The sequence below is a fragment of the Scyliorhinus torazame genome, chromosome 27 (assembly GCF_047496885.1).
Source record: "Scyliorhinus torazame isolate Kashiwa2021f chromosome 27, sScyTor2.1, whole genome shotgun sequence".
NCBI classification, from domain to species: domain Eukaryota; kingdom Metazoa; phylum Chordata; class Chondrichthyes; order Carcharhiniformes; family Scyliorhinidae; genus Scyliorhinus; species Scyliorhinus torazame.
Window position 1 is genome coordinate 28,635,359 of NC_092733.1, and position 21,228 is coordinate 28,656,586.

The 21,228-nt window shown below is 51.2% G+C and overlaps 1 protein-coding gene across 6 annotated transcripts in view; it reads left to right on the top strand.

Annotated features, from left to right (window-relative positions):
* The window catches only part of LOC140403323 (adhesion G protein-coupled receptor L1-like), a 1,433,961-nt gene that overhangs the window by 506,092 nt on the left and 906,641 nt on the right, over positions 1-21,228 (top strand). For all 6 annotated transcript variants that reach the window (XM_072491182.1, XM_072491186.1, XM_072491185.1 and 3 more), the window contains one exon: positions 14,463-14,676. In XM_072491182.1, coding sequence (XP_072347283.1) covers positions 14,463-14,676 — 214 coding nt within the window. The remainder of the gene's footprint in view (positions 1-14,462; positions 14,677-21,228) is intronic.

The following is a 21,228-nucleotide window of genomic DNA, read 5'->3' on the forward strand; positions in this document are numbered from 1 at the left end:
GTATATCATTGTTACAGTGAGGGGTGTGGGGTATATCAGTGTTACAGTGAGGGGTGTGGGGTATATCTGTGTTACAGTGAGGGGTGTGGGGTATATCAGTGTTACAGTGAGGAGTGTGGGGTATATCAGTGTTACAGTGAGGGGTGTGGGGTATATCAGTGTTACAGTGAGGGGTGTGTGCTATATCAGTGTTACAGTGAGGGGTGTGGGGTATATCAGTGTTATGGTGAGGGGCATGGGGTATATCAGTGTTACAGTGAGGGGTGTGGGGTATATCAGTGTTACAGTGAGGGGCGTGGGATATATCAGTGTTACAGTGAGGGGTGTGGGGCTTAGCAGTGTTACAGTTAGGGGTGTGGGGTTTATCAGTGTTACAGTGGGGGGTGTGGGTATATCAGTGTTACAGTGAGGGGTGTGGGGTATATCAGTGTTACAGTGAGGGGTGTGGGGTATATCAGAGAGTATTACAGTGAGGGGTGTGGGGTATGTCAGTGTTACAGTGAGGGGTGTGTGCTATATCAGTATTACAGTGAGGGGTGTGGGGTATATCAGTGTTATGGTGAGGGGCATGGGGTATATCAGTGTTACAGTGAGAGGTGTGGGTTATATCAGTGTTACAGTGAGGGGCATGGGCTACATTAGGTTTACAGTGAGGGGTGTAGGGTATATCCGTGTTACAGTGAGGGGTGTGGGGTATATCAGTGTTACAGTGAGGGGTGTGGGGTATATCAGTGTTACAGTGAGGGGTGTGGGGTATATCAGTGTTACAGTGAGGAGTGTGGGGTATATCAGTGTTACAGTGAGGGGTGTGGGGTATATCAGTGTTACAGTGAGGGGTGTGGGGTATATCAGTGTTACAGTGAGGGGTGTCGGGTATATCAGTGTTACAGTGAAGGGTGTGGCGTATATCAGTGTTACAGTGAGGGGTTTGGGGTATATCAGTGTTACAGTGAGGGGCGTGGGTTATATCTGTGTTACAGTGAGGGGTGTGGGGTATATCAGTGTTACAGTGAGGGGTGTGGGGTATATCAGAGAGTGTTACAGTGAGGGGTGTGGGGTAAAACAGTGTTACAGTGAGGGGTGTTGGGCTTATCAGTGTTACAGTGAGGGGCGTGGTATATATCTGTGTTACAGTGAGGGGTTGGGATATATCAGTGTTACAGTGAGGGGTGTGGGATATATCAGTGTTACAGTGAGCGGTGTGGGGTATATCAGTGTTACAGTGAGGGATGTGGGGTACATCAGAGAGTGTTACAGTAAGGGGTGTGGGGTATATCAGTGTTACAGTGAGGGGTGTGGGGTATATCAGTGTTACAATGAGGGGCGTGGGATATATCAGTGTTACAGTGAGGGGTGTGGGGCTTAGCAGTGTTACAGTGAGGGTTTTGGGCTACATCAGACAGTGTTACAGTGAGGGGTGTGGGGTATATCAGTGTTACAGTGAGGGGTGTGGGGTATATCAGTGTTACAGTGGGGGGTGTGGGGTATATCAGTGTTACAGTGAGGGGTGTGGGGTATATCAGTGTTACAGTGAGTGGTGTGGGGTATATCAGTGTTACAGTGAGGGGTGTGGGGTATATGAGAGTGTGTTACAGTGAGGGGTGTGGGGTATATCAGTGTTCCAGTGAGGAGTGTGGAGTATATCAGTGTTACAGTGAGTGGTGTGAGGTGTATCAGAGAGTGTTACAGTGAGGGTTGTGGGGTATTCCAGAGAGTGTTACAGTGAGGGGTGTGGGGTATATCAGAGAGTGTTACAGTGAGGGGTGTGGGGTATATCAGAGAGTGTTACAGTGAGGGGTGTGGGGTATATCAGTGTTACAGTGAGGGGTGTGGGGTATATCAGTGTTACAGTGAGGGGTGTGGGGTATATCAGTGTTACAGTGAGGGGAGTGGGGTATATCAGTGTTACAGTGAGGGGTGTTTGGTATATCAGTGTTACAGTGAGGTGTGTGGGGTATATCAGTGTTACAGTGAGGGGCATGGGGTATATCAGTGTTACAGTGAGGGGTGTGGCGTATATCAGTGTTACTGTGAGGGGCATGGGGTATATCAGTGTTACAGTGAGGGATGTGGGGTATATCAGTGTTAGAATGAGGGTTGTGTGGTATATCAGTGTTTCAGTGAGGGGTGTGGGGATTATCAGTGTTACAATGAGGGGCATGAGGTATATCAGTGGTACAGTGAGGGGTGTGGGGTATATCAGTGTTACAGTGAGGGGCATGGGGTATATCAGTGTTACAGTGAGGAGTGTGGAGTATATCAGTGTTACAGTGAGGGGTGTGGGGTATATCAGTGTTACAGTGAGGAGTGTGGGGTATATCAGTGTTACAGTGAGGGGCATGGGGTATATCAGTGTTACTGTGAGGGGTGTGGGATATATCAGTGTTACAGTGAGGAGTGTGGAGTATATCAGTGTTACAGTGAGTGGTGTGAGGTATATCAGAGAGTGTTACACTGAGGGTTGTGGGGTATACCAGAGAGTGTTACAGTGAGGGGTGTGGGGTATATCAGAGAGTGTTACAGTGAGGGTGTGGGGTATATCAGTGTTACAGTGAGGGGTGTGGGGTATATCAGTGTTACAGTGAGGGGTGTGGGTTATATCAGTGTTACAGTGAGGGGTGTGTGGTATATCAGTGTTACAGTGAGGGGTGTGGGGTATATCAGTGTTACAGTGAGGGGCATGGGGTATATCAGTGTTACAGAGAGGGGTGTGGAGTATATCAGTGTTACTGTGAGGGGCATGGGGTATATCAGTGTTACAGTGAGCGGTGTGGGGTATATCAGTGTTACAGTGAGGGGTGTGGGGTATATCAGTGTTACAGTGAGGGGTGTGGGGTATATCTGTGTTACAGTGAGGGGTGTGGGGTATATCAGTGTTACAGTGAGGAGTGTGGGGTATATCAGTGTTACAGTGAGGGGTGTGGGGTATATCAGTGTTACAGTGAGGGGTGTGTGCTATATCAGTGTTACAGTGAGGGGTGTGGGGTATATCAGTGTTATGGTGAGGGGCATGGGGTATATCAGTGTTACAGTGAGGGGTGTGGGGTATATCAGTGTTACAGTGAGGGGCGTGGGATATATCAGTGTTACAGTGAGGGGTGTGGGGCTTAGCAGTGTTACAGTTAGGGGTGTGGGGTATATCAGTGTTACAGTGGGGGGTGTGGGTATATCAGTGTTACAGTGAGGGGTGTGGGGTATATCAGTGTTACAGTGAGGGGTGTGGGGTATATCAGAGAGTATTACAGTGAGGGGTGTGGGCTATGTCAGTGTTACAGTGAGGGGTGTGTGCTATATCAGTATTACAGTGAGGGGTGTGGGGTATATCAGTGTTATGGTGAGGGGCATGGGGTATATCAGTGTTACAGTGAGAGGTGTGGGTTATATCAGTGTTACAGTGAGGGGCATGGGCTACATTAGGTTTGCAGTGAGGGGTGTAGGGTATATCCGTGTTACAGTGAGGGGTGTGGGGTATATCAGTGTTACAGTGAGGGGTGTGGGGTATATCAGTGTTACAGTGAGGGGTGTGGGGTATATCAGTGTTACAGTGAGGAGTGTGGGGTATATCAGTGTTACAGTGAGGGGTGTGGGGTATATCAGTGTTACAGTGAGGGGTGTGGGGTATATCAGTGTTACAGTGAGGGGTGTCGGGTATATCAGTGTTACAGTGAAGGGTGTGGCGTATATCAGTGTTACAGTGAGGGGTTTGGGGTATATCAGTGTTACAGTGAGGGGCGTGGGTTATATCTGTGTTACAGTGAGGGGTGTGGGGTATATCAGTGTTACAGTGAGGGGTGTGGGGTATATCAGAGAGTGTTACAGTGAGGGGTGTGGGGTAAAACAGTGTTACAGTGAGGGGTGTTGGGCTTATCAGTGTTACAGTGAGGGGCGTGGTATATATCTGTGTTACAGTGAGGGGTTGGGATATATCAGTGTTACAGTGAGGGGTGTGGGATATATCAGTGTTACAGTGAGCGGTGTGGGGTATATCAGTGTTACAGTGAGGGATGTGGGGTACATCAGAGAGTGTTACAGTAAGGGGTGTGGGGTATATCAGTGTTACAGTGAGGGGTGTGGGGTATATCAGTGTTACAATGAGGGGCGTGGGATATATCAGTGTTACAGTGAGGGGTGTGGGGCTTAGCAGTGTTACAGTGAGGGTTTTGGGCTACATCAGACAGTGTTACAGTGAGGGGTGTGGGGTATATCAGTGTTACAGTGAGGGGTGTGGGGTATATCAGTGTTACAGTGGGGGGTGTGGGGTATATCAGTGTTACAGTGAGGGGTGTGGGGTATATCAGTGTTACAGTGAGTGGTGTGGGGTATATCAGTGTTACAGTGAGGGGTGTGGGGTATATCTGTGTTACAGTGAGGGGTGTGGGGTATATCTGTGTTACAGTGAGGGGTGTGGGGTATATCAGAGAGTGTTACAGTGAGGGGTGTGGGGTATATCAGAGAGTATTACAGTGAGGGGTGTGGGGTATGTCAGTGTTACAGTGAGGGGTGTGTGCTATATCAGTATTACAGTGAGGGGTGTGGGGTATATCAGTGTTATGGTGAGGGGCATGGGGTATATCAGTGTTACAGTGAGAGGTGTGGGTTATATCAGTGTTACAGTGAGGGGCATGGGCTACATCAGGTTTACAGTGAGGGGTGTAGGGTATATCCGTGTTACAGTGAGGGGTGTGGGGTATATCAGTGTTACAGTGAGGGGTGTGGGGTATATCAGTGTTACAGTGAGAGGTGTGGGGTATATCAGTGTTACAGTGAGGAGTGTGGGGTATATCAGTGTTACAGTGAGGGGTGTGGGGTATATCAGTGTTACAGTGAGGGGTGTGGGGTATATCAGTGTTACAGTGAGGGGTGTCGGGTATATCAGTGTTACAGTGAAGGGTTTGGGGTATATCAGTGTTACAGTGAGGGGCGTGGGTTATATCTGTGTTACAGTGAGGGGTGTGGGGTATATCAGTGTTACAGTGAGGGGTGTGGGGTATATCAGAGAGTGTTACAGTGAGGGGTGTGGGGTAAAACAGTGTTACAGTGAGGGGTGTTGGGCTTATCAGTGTTACAGTGAGGGGCGTGGTATATATCTGTGTTACAGTGAGGGGTTGGGATATATCAGTGTTACAGTGAGGGGTGTGGGATATATCAGTGTTACAGTGAGCGGTGTGGGGTATATCAGTGTTACAGTGAGGGATGTGGGGTACATCAGAGAGTGTTACAGTAAGGGGTGTGGGGTATATCAGTGTTACAGTGAGGGGTGTGGGGTATATCAGTGTTACAATGAGGGGCGTGGGATATATCAGTGTTACAGTGAGGGGTGTGGGGCTTAGCAGTGTTACAGTGAGGGTTTTGGGCTACATCAGACAGTGTTACAGTGAGGGGTGTGGGGTATATCAGTGTTACAGTGAGGGGTGTGGGGTATATCAGTGTTACAGTGGGGGGTGTGGGGTATATCAGTGTTACAGTGAGGGGTGTGGGGTATATCAGTGTTACAGTGAGTGGTGTGGGGTATATCAGTGTTACAGTGAGGGGTGTGGGGTATATCTGTGTTACAGTGAGGGGTGTGGTGTATATCTGTGTTACAGTGAGGGGTGTGGGGTATATCAGAGAGTGTTACAGTGAGGGGTGTGGGGTATATCAGAGAGTGTTACAGTGAGGGGTGTGGGGTATGTCAGAGAGTGTTACAGTGAGGGGTGGGGGGTATATCAGAGAGTGTTACAGTGAGGGGTGTGGGGTATGTCAGAGAGTATTACAGTGAGGGGTGTGGGGTAAATCAGAGAGTGTTACAGTGAGTGGTGTGGGGTATATCAGTGTTACAGTGAGGGGTGTGGGGTATATCAGAGTGTTACAGTGAGGGGTGTGGGGTATATCAGAGAGTGTCACAGTGAGGGGTGTGGGGTATGTCAGAGAGTGTTACAGTGAGGGGTGTGGGGTATATCAGAGAGTGTTACAGTGAGGGGTGTGGGGTATATCAGAGAGCGTTACAGTGAGGGGTGTGGGGTATGTCAGAGAGTGTTACAGTGAGGGGTGGGGGGTATATCAGAGAGTGTTACAGTGAGGGGTGGGGTGTATATCAGAGAGTGTTACAGTGAGGGGTGTGGGGTATATCAGAGAGTGTTACAGTGAGGGATGTGGGGTATATCAGAGAGTGTTACAGTGAGGGGTGTGGGGTACATCAGAGAGTGTTACAGTGAGGGGTGTGGGGTATATCTGTGTTACAGTGAGGGGTGTGGGGTATATCAGTGTTACAGTGAGGGGTGTTGAATATATCCAAGTGTGTTACAGTGAGGGGTGTGGGGTATACCAGAGAGTGTTACAGTGAGGGGTGTGGGGTACATCAGAGAGTGTTACAGTGAGGGGTGTGGGGTATATCTGTGTTACAGTGAGGGGTGTGGGGTATATCAGTGTTACAGTGAGGGGTGTTGAATATATCCAAGTGTGTTACAGTGAGGGGTGTGGGGTATACCAGAGAGTGTTACAGTGAGGGGTGTGGGGTACATCAGAGAGTGTTACAGTGAGGGGTGTGGGGTATATCTGTGTTACAGTGAGGGGTGTGGGGTATATCAGTGTTACAGTGAGTGGTGTGGGGTATATCAGTGTTACAGTGAGGGGTGTGGGGTATATCTGTGTTACAGTGAGGGGTGTGTGGTATATCAGTGTTACAGTGAGGGGTGTGTGGTATATCAGTGTTACAGTGAGGGGTGTGGGGTATATCTGTGTTACAGTGAGTGGTGTGGGGTATATCAGTGTTACAATGAGGGGTGTGGGGTATATCTGTGTTACAGTGAGTGGTGTGGGGTATATCAGTGTTACAGTGAGGGGTGTGTGGTATATCAGTGTTACAGTGAGGGGTGTGGGGTATATCTGTGTTACAGTGAGGGGTGTGGGGTATATCTGTGTTACAGTGAGGGGTGTGGGGTATATCTGTGTTACAGTGAGGGGTGCGTTATCCTATCAGGGTTGTGCAATGCTCAGCATTGTGCCTTGCGTCGCAATATCATTCTGCTTCTGTTCCATTTTGCACTGTGTGATGCTGGTGCTGTGTACTGCGATTGTCCCTCACCGGCCTGTTGTTGGTGTAGGAGCGAGGAAGAGTAAAAGGCTGATTTGCTCTTCCACAGTGCTGCTGCCTTCACCTCCTGAGTGGGTATCTAGTAGTGCGGATCTCCCATTCCTTCTGCATCTGGCCCAGTTATCATTGCACTCTCACGCCAGGAAACACTCAATGCGATCCGCATAGTATCAATTATTTTAAGTGTATTTTGTTCTTGTTCAGCAGGGAATCACACTGAATTAGCCCAAGCAGCACAGCTGATGTGTAACCCCTCCAAGTGAACGATTGGCTTGCATTTGTATAGCACCTTTCACAAGCAGCCGATGTCCCAAAACATTGGACACCCATCGGAGTGCAACCGCCATTGTAATGTAGGAGCCAATTGTTGCACAGGAAGTCCCCAGGAACAGATAGCGATTAGGCCACCTGGTTTTGTGACATCAGTTGAGTGATTAACATTGGGGCGCGGGCACACGGGGATAACTCCACAGCTCTTCTCCATGATACTGCCCTGGGAGCGTTCCCGCCCACCTGAGATTGCAGGCTGGTCCTCAAACCGACAATTCAGCATCCCCCAAACCCCGCCCCCCTCAGTGCTGCTCCGGCAAGTACCAAGGAATCGAGGGTTATGGGAAGAAGGCAGGAGAATGTGGGTGAGAAACATACCAGCCAAGATTGAATGACAGAGCAGACCCAATGGGCCGAGTGGCCTAACTCTGCTCCGATGCCTTATTGGGTGTTGCGGCCTCTTGAGTGGAGCAACCGGGTATGAAAGAAAATGGTGCCAGTGCTCAGCAGTGGGCGCGTACGGCGAGTCTGAAGCCGGCCTGTCGATGATTAAGTGGTCAATAAAGCCCCATTAAGATGTTGCTTGATGATGATTTTACGCAGTCCACGTTTTCACGCTGGGTGGACCTGCCAGTCGGCCAGGCAGTCTTAGCGTCTTCGCAGCAAACACACTCCAGGGCGGGATAACGTGCGATATAAATTACAAGGAGACGCTTGAGGGCTGAGCTCCTATGAGGCCTGCTGTCAGGTGCTGGAATTTACAGTGCACATGCCTGTTGTGGCATTTCTTCGAGCTCATTTCATTTTTCCGTCTTGCTGCTCCCCGAGGCGGCTCCGCAGCAGCTGTCAGCCCAAAGGGAAACCGTTGGAAAGGCCCACCCTCACTTCGCTCGTCGGCACCCACCCTCTTCCCGCCTCCCCGCCCACCCGGCCCCTCCCGGCAACACTGAGCCTCTCCTAGCGCGCGCCCCGCACCGGCCGCCGGCGTGACATTGTGGCCGGGGCCCGATCGCAGTCTGCTCTCAGTCCCGGCCAATCGCGCATGCCAGGCGGGCTCTTAATACTGGAGGGTAGCGAGCGGGTCTGGAACCTCCCACCTCAGTCCGCCCCGTCTCAGCCAAAACTCCCTTCACTGCGGCGGGAAGGGAGATTGCCGTCGGCGTGAACGGGTGGAGAATCTCGGGCGAGGGGCTGGTTTAGCACAGTGGGCTAAACAGCTGGCTTCCAATGCAGAACAATGCCAGCAGCGCGGGTTCAATTCCCGCACCGGCCTTCCCGAACAGGCGCCGGAATGTGGCGACTAGGGGCTCTTCACAGTAACTTCATTGAAGCCTACTTGTGACAATAAGCGATTATTATTATTAGGTGCGGTTCGGATATGGACAGCAGAGGGCGGGATTCTCCGGGCCCCCAGCCGCGTGTCTGTCGGCCGTCGCGCCGATCGCTGGCGGTGGGATTCTATCTTCCCGCTGCTTGTCAATGGGATTCCCCAGTGAAACCGCGGCACCCCCGCCGGGCTAGCGTTGCTGGCGGGAACGAAGAACCGCAACGATCGGAGAATTCTGGACAGAGGTTTGGAGGAGCTGAACTTCATGGAATGTGCCGGAGTTAAACCTGAATTGAGGATTGTCCCCCCCCTATCCTTGGCTCCCTTCGTAACTATTCTGTGGTTATATTATTCCAAAATGAACTATTTGTTCAGGTGTGCATACACATGGTGTCACGTCCCTCACGACTGCACCACAGTCTGCCAGCGTGTCAATCCACACGGTGTGATCTGAGAGATACATCAGAAGAGAGCTCCATCATTTGGGTGTAAAAGTGCGATTATTCCGCACTTCTGAAAGCCGCCAGACGTAACAACAGCCAAAGCAGTGAAGAGTAGACAATGACAGTGCCTTTCACAGTGAGTGACTCAAACACTTAATTCAAAGAGGCAAATCAGCAAATCCATTTATCAAGTGGAAGTGTTGAGAAATAGCAAGCGGTTTCCCGACTTGACAGAAAAGCTGTTTTTTTTTACAAAAAGAATTTAACATTCGACTGTTTAGAAGTTCATTTCTTTGCAAAGGGCATCGAGGCCCCTTCACAAATGCGAAACACCAATCAGGAAAAAAAAAAAAGACTCGATATTTTCACCAACACAATTCTCCTGCCGTTCAGATTTCATTTTTGAAATAAGCCCATGAGACATAGGAGCTGAATTAGGCCACTCGGCCCATCGAGTCTGCTCCACCATTCAATCATGGCTGATATTTTCTCATCCCCATTCTCCCGCCTTCTCCCCACAACCCCTGATCCCCTTATTGATCTGAATACATCAATCTCTGTCTTAAAGACACTCACTGATTTGGCGTCCAGCTTTCTGCGGCAAAAAGCTCCACAGATTCACCACCCTCTGGCTGAAGAAATTCCTCCTCATCTCTGTTTTGAAGGATCGCCCCTTCAGTCTGAGATTGGGGGTGAGATTCTCTCAGCCCGTGACCGGGCCGGTGAATCCCCGAGACCCGCAGAGCAGAGAATCGCCGCCATTGGCGCCGGCGTGGTTGGCACGGCGCCAGTCGGGGGGGCTGCTCTACACGGCACCCCCCCCCCCCCCCCCCCCCCAGCGATTCTCCGCCCGTCGTAAAAAAAAACCGAGTCCCGCAGGCACCGTTCACACCTGCCCTCAGCGGGACCTCGGTGTGGAAGGGTCCGGGGGCGGCCTGTGGGGGGGGGGGGGGGAGAGGGGGTTCCGACCCCGGGGGGAGGGGGGCCCCCGGTGTGGCCTGGCCCGCGAGCGGGGCCCACTCTCTGGCCGGGGGACTCCTTCCGCGCCGGCCCCTGTAGCCCTGTGCCACGTTGCGTCGGGGCCGTCGCGGCAAAGGGGGCCACTGCGCGTGCGCACGTTGCCGCCCTTTGCTGCTGCGCATGTGCGGACTCCGCGGCGCCCAGTTCATGCCAGGATCAGCAGCTGGAGCGGCATGACCCGCTCCTGTGCCCTGCCGGCCCCCTGTAGGAGCCAGAATTGCTGATCCCGGGGCCGTGTTGACGCCGTTGGGAAACGCGATGGGTGTTTCCGACGGTGTCAACACTTAGCCTCAGGATCACAGAACCCCGCCCAGAGTCTTCTGCTTCTAGTTTTTCCGACAAGTGGAATCATCCTCTCCACGTCCACTCTACCCAGGCCTCTCAGTATCCTGTAAGTTTCAATAAGGTCCACCCTCATCCTTCTAAACCCCAAGTACAGACCCAGAGTCCTCAACCGTTCCTCGTGCGACAAGCTCTTCATTCCAGGGATCACTCTTGTGAACCTCCTCTGGGCTCAAAATGCTTGGCTGTTTACAGCCTGAGAGCCTAGCAGCCTCTGATGAAAGGGAATGCACACACCATCCCAGAGAGGCCTGGAGGCCTACCCAGAAGGGGAAAACAGCTGGGACCAGTATTAATATTGCCCCGTTTCACTGTTTTCTTCCTTCTGGGTAGACTTGGCTCGCAACCTGATTGAGACAAAACTGAAAGGGTTAGAATCTTATCCAGGCTCGCTTCCGACAGCCTAGGCCCCAGCACCGCCTGCGCTTTGTCTGAGGCCGGGCTAAGATTTGAAGCCTGCAGCCTTTCTGGGGGTTGCCTGGAGGCTCACCAATCTGCCTGGGGCCTATCTGCACTGAACTGTTTATCCGCATTGCAATTCGTCAGGGCCTGCTCAACTCTGAGAGCTGTGAATCTTTCCCCTCCCTGCCTGATTGATTGAACCTGTCATGATCCCCAGAACATTTTTATCTTTCATCTTCGCGAAGTTTAACTTTCCATGAAAAGACCAGTCCAGAACCGCATCCCGTGCTGCTCCGAGTGAGCACTTATTTTGTGAAGGATTAATCACAGAGCTGCTGTTCCATGGTTCAGGGTATAAGGCCTCAATCACGTCCTGTGCTTGCAGTTTTACCTTTGCAGAAGTAAATCTCACGTAGACATGAGGATCTAACCAAACGATACAAAATCCACTGGCTTAATGCGGCACGGTGGCTCGGTGGTTAGCACTGCTGCCTCGCAGCGCCAGGAACCCGGGCTCGATTCCGACCTTGGCTGACTGTGTGGAGTGTGTACGTTCTCCCCGTGTCTGCGTGAGTTTCCTCTGGGTGCTCCGGTTTCCACCCACAGTCCAAACATATGCAGGTTAGATGGATTGGCCATGATAAATTGTCCCTCAGTGTCCAAAGATGTGCAGGTTAGGTGGATGGGCCATGCTAAATTCCCCCTTAGTGTCCAAAGATGTGTAGGTTAGGTGGATTGGCCGTGCTAAATTGCCCCTTAGTGTCCAAAGATGTGCGGGTTAGGTGGATTGGTCACGCTAAATTGCCCATTCGTGTCCAAAGATAGGCAGGTTAGGTGGATTGGCCATGCCAAATTGCCCCTTAGTGTCCAAAGATGTGTAGGTTAGGTGGATTGGCCATGCTGGATTAACCCTTAGTGTCCAGTCTCAATGGGCCGAAAGGCGTCCATCTGGACTGTAGGGATTCTGTGATACCCGAGAGACTCTTCTACAATCCAAGCCCCGTATCCTCATAGCCCCTGCTGTCACTGATTTCGCCCAATCCTCGTGATTTCCTTGTGCCTGCTGTGGTACAGCAGGGAAGAGCCTTGTCCCCGAGTTAGGAGGCCGTTAGCTCAAGTACCATTGCAGATGTTTGAGCTCACTACCCAGGCTGGCACTCCCGGGGGAGTGCTGCACGGGAGGAGCTTGGATGAGACATGAAACCCCGGCCCCTTTGCTCTCTCGGGTATTTGATGACACTATTTGATGATGAGCAATGGAGTTCTCCATGCGGCCCCCCCTCCCCCGTCTTACAGAAGAGACATGAAACATCACTTGTTCTCTCAGTGGAGTGCAAAATATCCTCCTGCTCTATTTGAAGAAGGCGGTTTCCCTGGTGATCTGGGCCTTGCTGCCCGTGGGAGCTTACTGTGCACAAAATGGCTGCTGCATTTCCAACGTTACGACGCGTCAAAGGCAGTTCGCTGGCTGGCTAAACCACGGTGGTGTCTCCCGAGGTTCACATCACCATTCAACATTAATCACCACTGCCATCCAGCCTCTGCTACACTTCCCACGAGTCCTGGCTCCCATCACTGCATCCCACAAATTCAACTTCTGCAAGAACTTGGCCTGATTTGCATTTTTAATGAATTAAACTGCTTGATGGAGAACCCTTTGCAGAGTATGCACGCTCCGTCTCCAAAATATTGTTCCCTGCAGAGTTTTCCCCTTCAGGCGGGTCCTACGTCCTCTGCTCCGATTGTGCTGGTCTGGAGAAAGCAACTTGACTTGTTCTGCATGAACCAATCCCTTCCGCATCCCGAAATAATTCAACATAAAGGCAGGAGGGCGGGGATGAGAAACGTATCAGCCATGATTGAATGGCGGAGAAGACTCGATGGGCCGAATGGCCTAATTCTGCTCCTGTGTCTTATGGCCTTATCACGTCATCGCTCCAACTTAATTTAGCTACTGAGGAAACCCCACTCCCTCCAGTTGCAGAGAGCCGAGAGAACTATTGGTTCAAAGATGTTAATGCCATTTGACTTGTATCCTTCTTCAGAGTCAACAGGTGAAACGTAGTGGCCCCTAAGATGGGGGGGAGATGGTGGTCTAGTGATCAGGTAGCTACGGGACCTGGGCCCACTGCTTGGATTCTAATCCAATCGAACTGATGGATTTTCGATGTTTCCACAATTTTATCCACTCCTGGGTATCCTTGGAGAGGGAACATGTTGGGTGGGATTCTCTCAGCCCGGGGCCAGACCACCACGCCACCGGGACGCGACCAGCGCGGTCGGCGCGGCGCCGGCCGGGGGACGCTCTACGAGGCCCCCCCCCCCCGGCGATTCTCCGCCCGGGATGGGCCGAGCGGCCGTAACAAAAAACCCGAGTCCCGGCGGTGCTGTTCTAACCTGGTCTTACCCGGCGGGACTCGGCGTGGAAGGGTCCAGGGGCGGCCTGTCGGGGGGGAGGGGGGTCCGATCCCGGGGGGGTGGGGGGGGGTGCCTCCGCTGTGGCCTGGCCCGCGATCGGGGCCCACTGATCGTCGGGCCGGCCTCTCTGGCTGGGGGCCTCCTTTCTTCTGCGCCGGCCCCTTTAGCCCTACGCCGTGTTGCACGGGGCCGGCGCGGAGAAGGGAGCCACTGCGCATGCGCGTGTTGGCGCCGGTGCCACTGCGCATGTGCGGACCCCGAGGCGCCCGGTTGGCGCTGGGATTGGCGGCGTGGGGCGCTCCAGTGCCGTGCTGGCCCGGTAGGGGCCAGAATTGCTGATCCTGAGACCATGTTGACACCATCGGGAAATGCGACGGCGTTTACGAAGGCGTCAACACTTAGCCTCAGGATCAGAGAATCCCAGCCTCTGCGACCACTGGGAGCTGGAGAGCATCAACAGGCCCGGAACGTAATTTTGGTTAAGTTTGATACGTTTCTATTGAAGCATTTGATTTTTGTACCGTTCCCCTTTAAGGGACTGTTAATTCGTTTATCAGTTTATTTGACTTACTCAAAAGAGTGCCTTAAGAGATTGGCGGAAACGGCGGCACAGTGATAAAATCAATAAAACAGTAACCCCAAGCTCTAAGCTAATACTCTGCGGTCAATATGTCCACATCCCACCATGGTAGCGGGTTAAATTTAAAACATCACTTGCTGATGTCCAACACGGTGAGGGAGCATGCGGTGTTCATGAATGTGCTTGAGGCATTCCAAGACCGGTGGGCACCCACCGGGGCAGGAGTGGGTCCTCAGCCCCCAAATCTACATTTCAACTTAATTCTGATGCCTTTCCTTTCAAGCTTTGTTTTCCGTCCAGCGCCTCTTGAAGGGGCTGATTCGTTTGATCATGTGGTCATTTATTTATTTGAATTCTCAAGAAATGGGGACAAAGGGGGACTGCTGGGTTGGGTTGGTAGGTAGGAGGCAGAGATATGCAATGTTACGTTCTGTAAATAAGCTGACCATCATCAATAGGGTTTGTGTCTAGATTCAAACGTCCCCATCTGGCTTGGGACCTGTTGACACAAAGGTGTCTGTTCCTCGCCCGCCTGCAACCCTCGCTGCACGACATGTCCTCAGGGATTTGCTTCTGTCCCCTCCCCAGGTTTGAGTCGGGCCGCCTTGCCGTTTGGTCTGATGCGCCGGGAGCTGGCGTGCGAAGGGTACCCCATCGAGCTGCGGTGCCCGGGGAGCGACGTCATAATGATCGAGAGCGCCAACTACGGGCGAACCGACAGCAAGATCTGCGACGCCGACATCTTCCAGATGGAGAACGTGGAGTGTTACCTTCCCGACACCTTCAAGATCATGTCACAAAGGTAGGACGTGGATTTGAGTTGGCGGGGGGCGGGGGAGGGGGCGTATGCTGAGACACAAAAGGGAAGGTGGGGGGCTGGGGGAGGGGCTTTGTGCAGCTCATATTAAAGACGAATGAGAGTCAGGTGTTTGTCCTTAATCAGGTATTTTCATGTTGGTTGAAATTTGATTAAGTATTGAAACGTGATTTGTCAAACTCCCATAACACGCCACACAGGGGAAATGTTAAAATGACAACGTTTATCTCGGGACTTCCTCCGCACCGAGGGCTGAAGGAGCTACGAGATGCTTGCAGCGCCACCACAGGGAGGGAGAGTGCAATTGTAACATGACAAGTTTACACAGCTTCTTTCCATTGCAAATGTGGAGTTGGGGGGGGGGGGGGGGGGTGGTTTACGTAGACACAAAAGTGTGGCAAAACCTGACAGCAGAGCGTAATGTTTTGTAGGCCAAAAGTATGCGGGGACGTAAGGTTTCTTTTACTTACAATAAAGAGGTGATGGCCCCTCGCAGGAGAAGAGGTGTGCTCGGACGAAACAAGCAGCACAAACCATCGGACGGGTCGGATAGATCGACCCATGTCTTTTACACCTCCAGTAACCTGATTTGTCCGATGCCCACTCACGTGCACCTTTTGACTGCCCCTCCGAATTCGAGACCATCGCTTCCATCCTCCCCACCCCTCCCTTTCTTCAAAGCCTACCTCTTCCATCTAGCTTTGGTCTTCTGGCCTCATAGCCCCTCACGGGGCCCAGTGTCAGGTTTAGTTTTGGCCAATAAAACTCCTGTTTTATGGCATTGAAAAGACGCTGTATAAGTTCAAGTCGCCCCCGTTGACTAAGCAGGTAGCTATGACAGCTCTTTAAATACCATTGCATTACCTAATTTAGTTACGCATTGCTATTTACAGGGCTCCGTCACTATCAGTGGCAAGCACTGCCTGGGCTCAGAGTCCCGAAGACAATAAGTTACTTTTGAAGACTTGTCAATGTTATGTAGAAATTATGGCGACCTGTTTGGCTGCAATGGGGCCTCACAAGTATCATAATGACTGGAAAATCTGTTGGTCGGGGTTCAAATATTGGCCTGGTTTGCTCGACTCAGCTTCAAAATCGTGCCACGGAAACTTTGATGTCCACCCGAGAGCTTTTAATGGCAGGTTTAAGGTCTCGTCTGGAAGCCTCTCTGGCAAGGCCGCATGCCCTCAGTACTGCACATTATGTTATAATCTGAGCTAGGCCGGTCAGCTTTGAGATGCGGTGTCGCTGTTAGCTGTTCATTGCTTCCGTGATTTTCCTCAGTTGTATTTAATGCGGAGCGTGTGGGGACTGTCGAGCAAGATGTCGGTGAGGTCAATGTCGGTGAGTGTTTCCAAGTGGGGATTCTTCACCCTGATCCTGGTGAGGGGCCTAAACCCGTAATGTCCGTCCTGTTTCCATGTACTGATGGATTTGTTATGATGCGTCCGGCCTTGTCCGGCCTTGTCCACCTTTAGTTTAGATTTTCAGCATATTCAACCCTCTCCAGTGTTTACTCTAAAAAAGTGTTGGCCACTGCTCATTTATTTCAAAGCAGCAAAAACAGCTCTCCTTGACTCCTTGATCCCCCCCCCCCATCTCTTTTTCCTGCTCCCCCTCTCTCTCGCTCTCTCTCTCTCTCCTTGCTCCCCTTTCTCTCCTTTTTCACCCCCCTCTTCTCCCCTACTCGGAGTCTCATCCTCCCCTCCTTTCTCTCTCTTTCCTCCTTTCTCACTCTCTCCCCCTCCCCTTTCTTTCTTTCTCTGCCCCTTTCCCCTCCCATCTCTTTCACCCTCATCTCTCTATCTCTCCTCAATTTCTCTCACTCCCCTCCTTTCTCTTTCCTTCGTCCTCTCTCTTCCCTTCCCAACCCCTTTCTCTTTCTCGCTCCCTCTTTCTCTCTCTTCCCCTTCCTCATTCTCTCTCTCCCTACCCCTCTCCTTCTCTCTCTTACTCTCCCCCTCCCTCTTTCTCTCTCACCCCTTCCCTCTTTCCCCTCTCCCCTTCCTCATTCTCTTTCTCCCTATCCCTCTCTTTCTCTCTCTTGTGGTGATGTGCATCAATGTAAATACATGTAGGCTACCTAGACACTAGATGGAGCACCAGAAACATCACACACACTCAACCAATATATCAGTTAGATAGGACACGACCAATGGACATTCACGATACACACAGAGATGACACGACCACAGGAGGGCATTACACCAACCCATATATACAGGACACCGCACACATGATCTGCCTCTTTCCAGTGGAGACAGTCAGTGAGTAGAGACACAGGGTTGATTCAATATCACTCCCACCACGTGGATTGCAGCAACTGGTTAGTCAGTCTGGGTAGCTATAGTAGGATTAGCAGTAGTGTCGAACCCGAGTAATGGAAGTGTAAATAGTTTAATAAACGTGTTGAAGTTATCTCAACGTCTGAACCTTCCTTTGTCAAGTGCACCACAAGGAATCCGCTTATGTTACACCTACAACATAACAAATCATCTCTCACTCTCTCTATTTCTCTCTCACCCCTTTCCCCCTCTCCCCTCCCTCTTTCTCTCTCTCCCCCTCCCTTTCTCTCCTCTCCATCTTTCTCTCTTGCCCCCCCCCTCTCTCTCCCCCTCCGCACTTCTCTCCCGCTCTCTCTCCCTCCCTCATTCTCTCCCTCTCCCTCCCTCATTCTCTCTCTCTCTCGCTCTCCCCCTCTCGCTGTCTTTCTCTCCACCCCACCACTCTCTCCGTTCCCCCCTCCCCCAACCCATCTCAATTTCCCCTCCCTCTCTCTTTCTTTCCCTCTCTCTTCCTCCCTCCCCGGCCTCCAGTATCAATAAGCTGAGGATCAGGACGATGTACTGACCAGCTAAGTTGTCTGAAAGTATCAGCTTCTGTGGGAATACAAGGGCTTTAATCAATATGTTGTCTGCTTCAAACCTCAAGTGCAATCAACAAAGCAAAACTTGCCAATAGATCAATGGGAGCCGCATCAGTCAGTGCGGACTGTTCATTAAGCCTTGGCGCCAACTAAGCGGGTTGGGAGCTTCTGCTTGGCGGCGCAGCGGAGATGTGATGTGTCATGTGGTCTGAGCAATGGAGAACTCAATCAATAACCAGGATATTCCGGGACCCACTTCCTAAAAGAATGTTCTTAAAGGCGATCAATACTAATTGAACTCTCTTGAGTTGAAGATGGACCTTGCGTCAGGAGAGCACACTGACAGTGTGACCAGTGAAAAGAGGCTTTTCACACAAACCTCCGCTCGGCTTACTGGCCCACTGCCATAAACCCCGGGAGGACCATTATTGAGGACCCCGTGGGACCCATGGAGTACGGGCTTCCCAGGTAGGGGGAGGGGGTGGAGGCAAACCGCCCAGGGGTCATCGTGAGCTAACATAAAAGCAGGCCCAAAACAGGGCCTGGTGTGGTTAATCCTCCCAGCTAGAATTGTGCTGGGAGCGATATGCTGCATTAAAGTTTGCAGATGATACCAAGTAGGGTGGGAGGGTGAACTGTGACGAAGGTGCAGAGATTCTACAGCATGAACCGGACAGGTTGGGCGAGTGGGCAAATCAATGGCAGATGCAGTATAATTTGGATAAGTGCGAGGTTATGCACTTTGGAAGCAAAAACAGGCAGATTACTACCTGAATGGTTGTAAATTGGGAGAGGGGAGTGAGCAGCGGGACCTGGGTGTCCTTGTGCACCATTCGCTGAAGGTAAGCATGCAGGTGCAGCAGGCGGTAAAGAAGGCTAATGGTTTGTTGGCCTTCATTGCAAGAGGTTTCGAGTATAGAAGCAGGGATGTGTTGCTCCAATTGTACAGTGCCTTGGTGAGGCCACACCTGGAGTATTGTGGGCAGTTTTGGTCTCCTTCTCGGAGGAAGGATGTTCTTGCTCTCGAGGGAATGCAGCGAAGGTTCACCAGACTGATTCCAGGGATGGGGGGACTGTCATATGAGGAGAGATTGACTAGGTTGGGATTGTTCTCGCTGGAGTTCAGAAGAATGAGGGGGGGGGGGGGTGCTCACAGAGACTTCTAGAATTCTAACAGGACTAGACAGGGAAGATGCAGGGAAGATGTTACCAATGATGGGTGTGTCCAGAACCAGGGGCCACAGCCTGAGGATTCAGGGTAAACCATTTCGGACAGAGATAAGGAGACACTTCTTCACCCAAACAGCGGGAAGCCTGTGGAATTCATTATCACAGGAAGTAGTTGATGCTAAAACTTTGAATATATTCAAGTGGCGGCTGGATGTGGCATTTGGGGAGAACGGGATCAAAGGCTATGGGGAGAAAGCAGGGTTAGGCGATTGAGTTGGATGATCAGCCATGATGGTGATGAATGGCGGAGCAGGCACGAAGGGCCGAATGGCCTCCTCCTGCTCCTACCTTCTATGTATCTATGTATCTATTGATGCACGATCAATGACCACTAAAGCGAGATTGTCGTCCAACTGAAGGCTTTAACAAGCGAGATGTTTCCCCCAGCAGCCCAGGTACAGTATGAGGGCTGCTGGGGCGGCACGGGTTCTTATACACCGCCTAGCAGGGCGGAGCTATTGTACACTCTAGCCAATAGAAAGCATACAGTTTACACCAATGGTGCTTTAGCCTCTCTCTTTGATCAAGCTTTCCCCTAAAACCTCCTGATTGGCCTCACTGTCACATATTTTACAACACGCCTCTGAGGCATCTAGGGGGCATTTCCTTCCCTTAAAGGCCCGGAAAGTTGTTTCCAGTCTCCTCCTCTACATCCTGATAATCCAGAATCCTCCTTGGGCCACGGAGCCCGTATTCCACCCAGGTCCTTATCCTTCAGCTGGGAAACGCAAACGAGAGGCAGGCTATTCAACAACAGAAGCCATCACAGTTGCGGCTGATCTTCACCCGCTCCACTACACCCGTGACCACTCCCCTCCCCCCACCCCCACCTCTGCTGTCATCACTTGAACACACAGCACAGCTTCAATCAATAGCTGGTATTCAGGAACCAAAGAATTGATGGGTTTGAATGAGCACATTAATAATAATAATCATTTATTGTCACAAGTAGGCTTCAATGAAGTTAATGTGAAAAGCTCCTACCTGATTACCATATTATCCAGTGGGAGGGGAACTCTTTGGCTGTGAGGGGTTAGCTGAATCTGCTTTTCTGCACCGAGGTTAGTGACCCGCAAGGGGTATGTGACTATCAATGCCGCTGTGACATCGGGTATGTAGGCCGTCAGTGACCAAGGCTGGCAGGTCATATCTAACAACACGTCCCCTTTGGCTGTTGGCAACAGGCAGAGAACCGAGCTTCCTCAACCAGCCTGAGCTTTCAAAACTCAAAAGGTAATGTCAGCGTGAGATGTGGTTCCATGATCGGGCAGCACTTACTGAACAGCCCTGAGTGTGTTAAGAATTATACTATCCAGCCAGCTATCAGATGGCCAGTCAGCCTTGCGATGTAGCTCATTGCACTTGCAATAAATTACATATATTCATATGAGGGAACATAGAACATAGAAAAATACAGCACAGAACAGGCCCTTTGGCCCACGATGTTGTGCCGAACCTTTGTCATAGATTATCATAGAATTTACAGTGCAGAAGGAGGCCATTCGGCCCATTGAGTCTGGAAAGAGCACCCTACCCAAGGTCAACACCTCCACCCAACACTAAGGGCAATTTTGGACACTAAGGGCAATTTATCATGGCCAATCCACCTAACCTGCACATCTTTGGACTGTGGGAGGAAACCGGAGCACCCGGAGGAAACCCAAGCACACAGGGGGAGGATGTGCAGACTCCGCACAGACAGTGACCCAAGCCGGAATCGAACCTGGGACCCTAGAGCTGTGAAGCAATTGTGCTATCCACAATGCTACCGTGCTGCCCTTAAGAACAAATTAATCTACATTATATCATCCTACCGTAATCCATGTACCTACCCAATAGCTGCTTGAAGGTCCCTAATGTTTCCGACTCAACTACTTCCACAGGCAGTGCATTCCATGCCCCCACTACTCTCTGGGTAAAGAACCTACCTCTGACATCCCCCCTATATCTTCCACCATTCATCTTAAATTTATGTCCCCTTGTAATGGTTTGTTCCACCCGGGGAAAAAGTCTCTGACTGTCTACTCTGTCTATTCCCCTGATCATCTTATAAACCTCTATCAAGTCGCCCCTCATCCTTCTCCGTTCTAATGAGAAAAGGCCTAGCACCCTCGTAAAACCTACTGTCCATTCCAGGCAACATCCTGGTAAATCTCCTTTGCACCTTTTCCAAAGCTTCCATATCTTCCTAAAATGAGGCGACCAGAACTGTACACAGTACTCCAAATGTGGCCATACCAAAGTTTTGTACAGTTGCATCATCACCTCACGGCTCTTAAATTCAATCCCTCTGTTAATGAACGCTAGCACACCATAGGCCTTCTTCACAGCTCTATCCACTTGAGTGGCAACTTTCAAAGATATATGAACATAGACCCCAAGATCTCCCTGCTCCTCCACATTGCCAAGAACTCTACCGTTAACCCTGTATTCTGCATTCA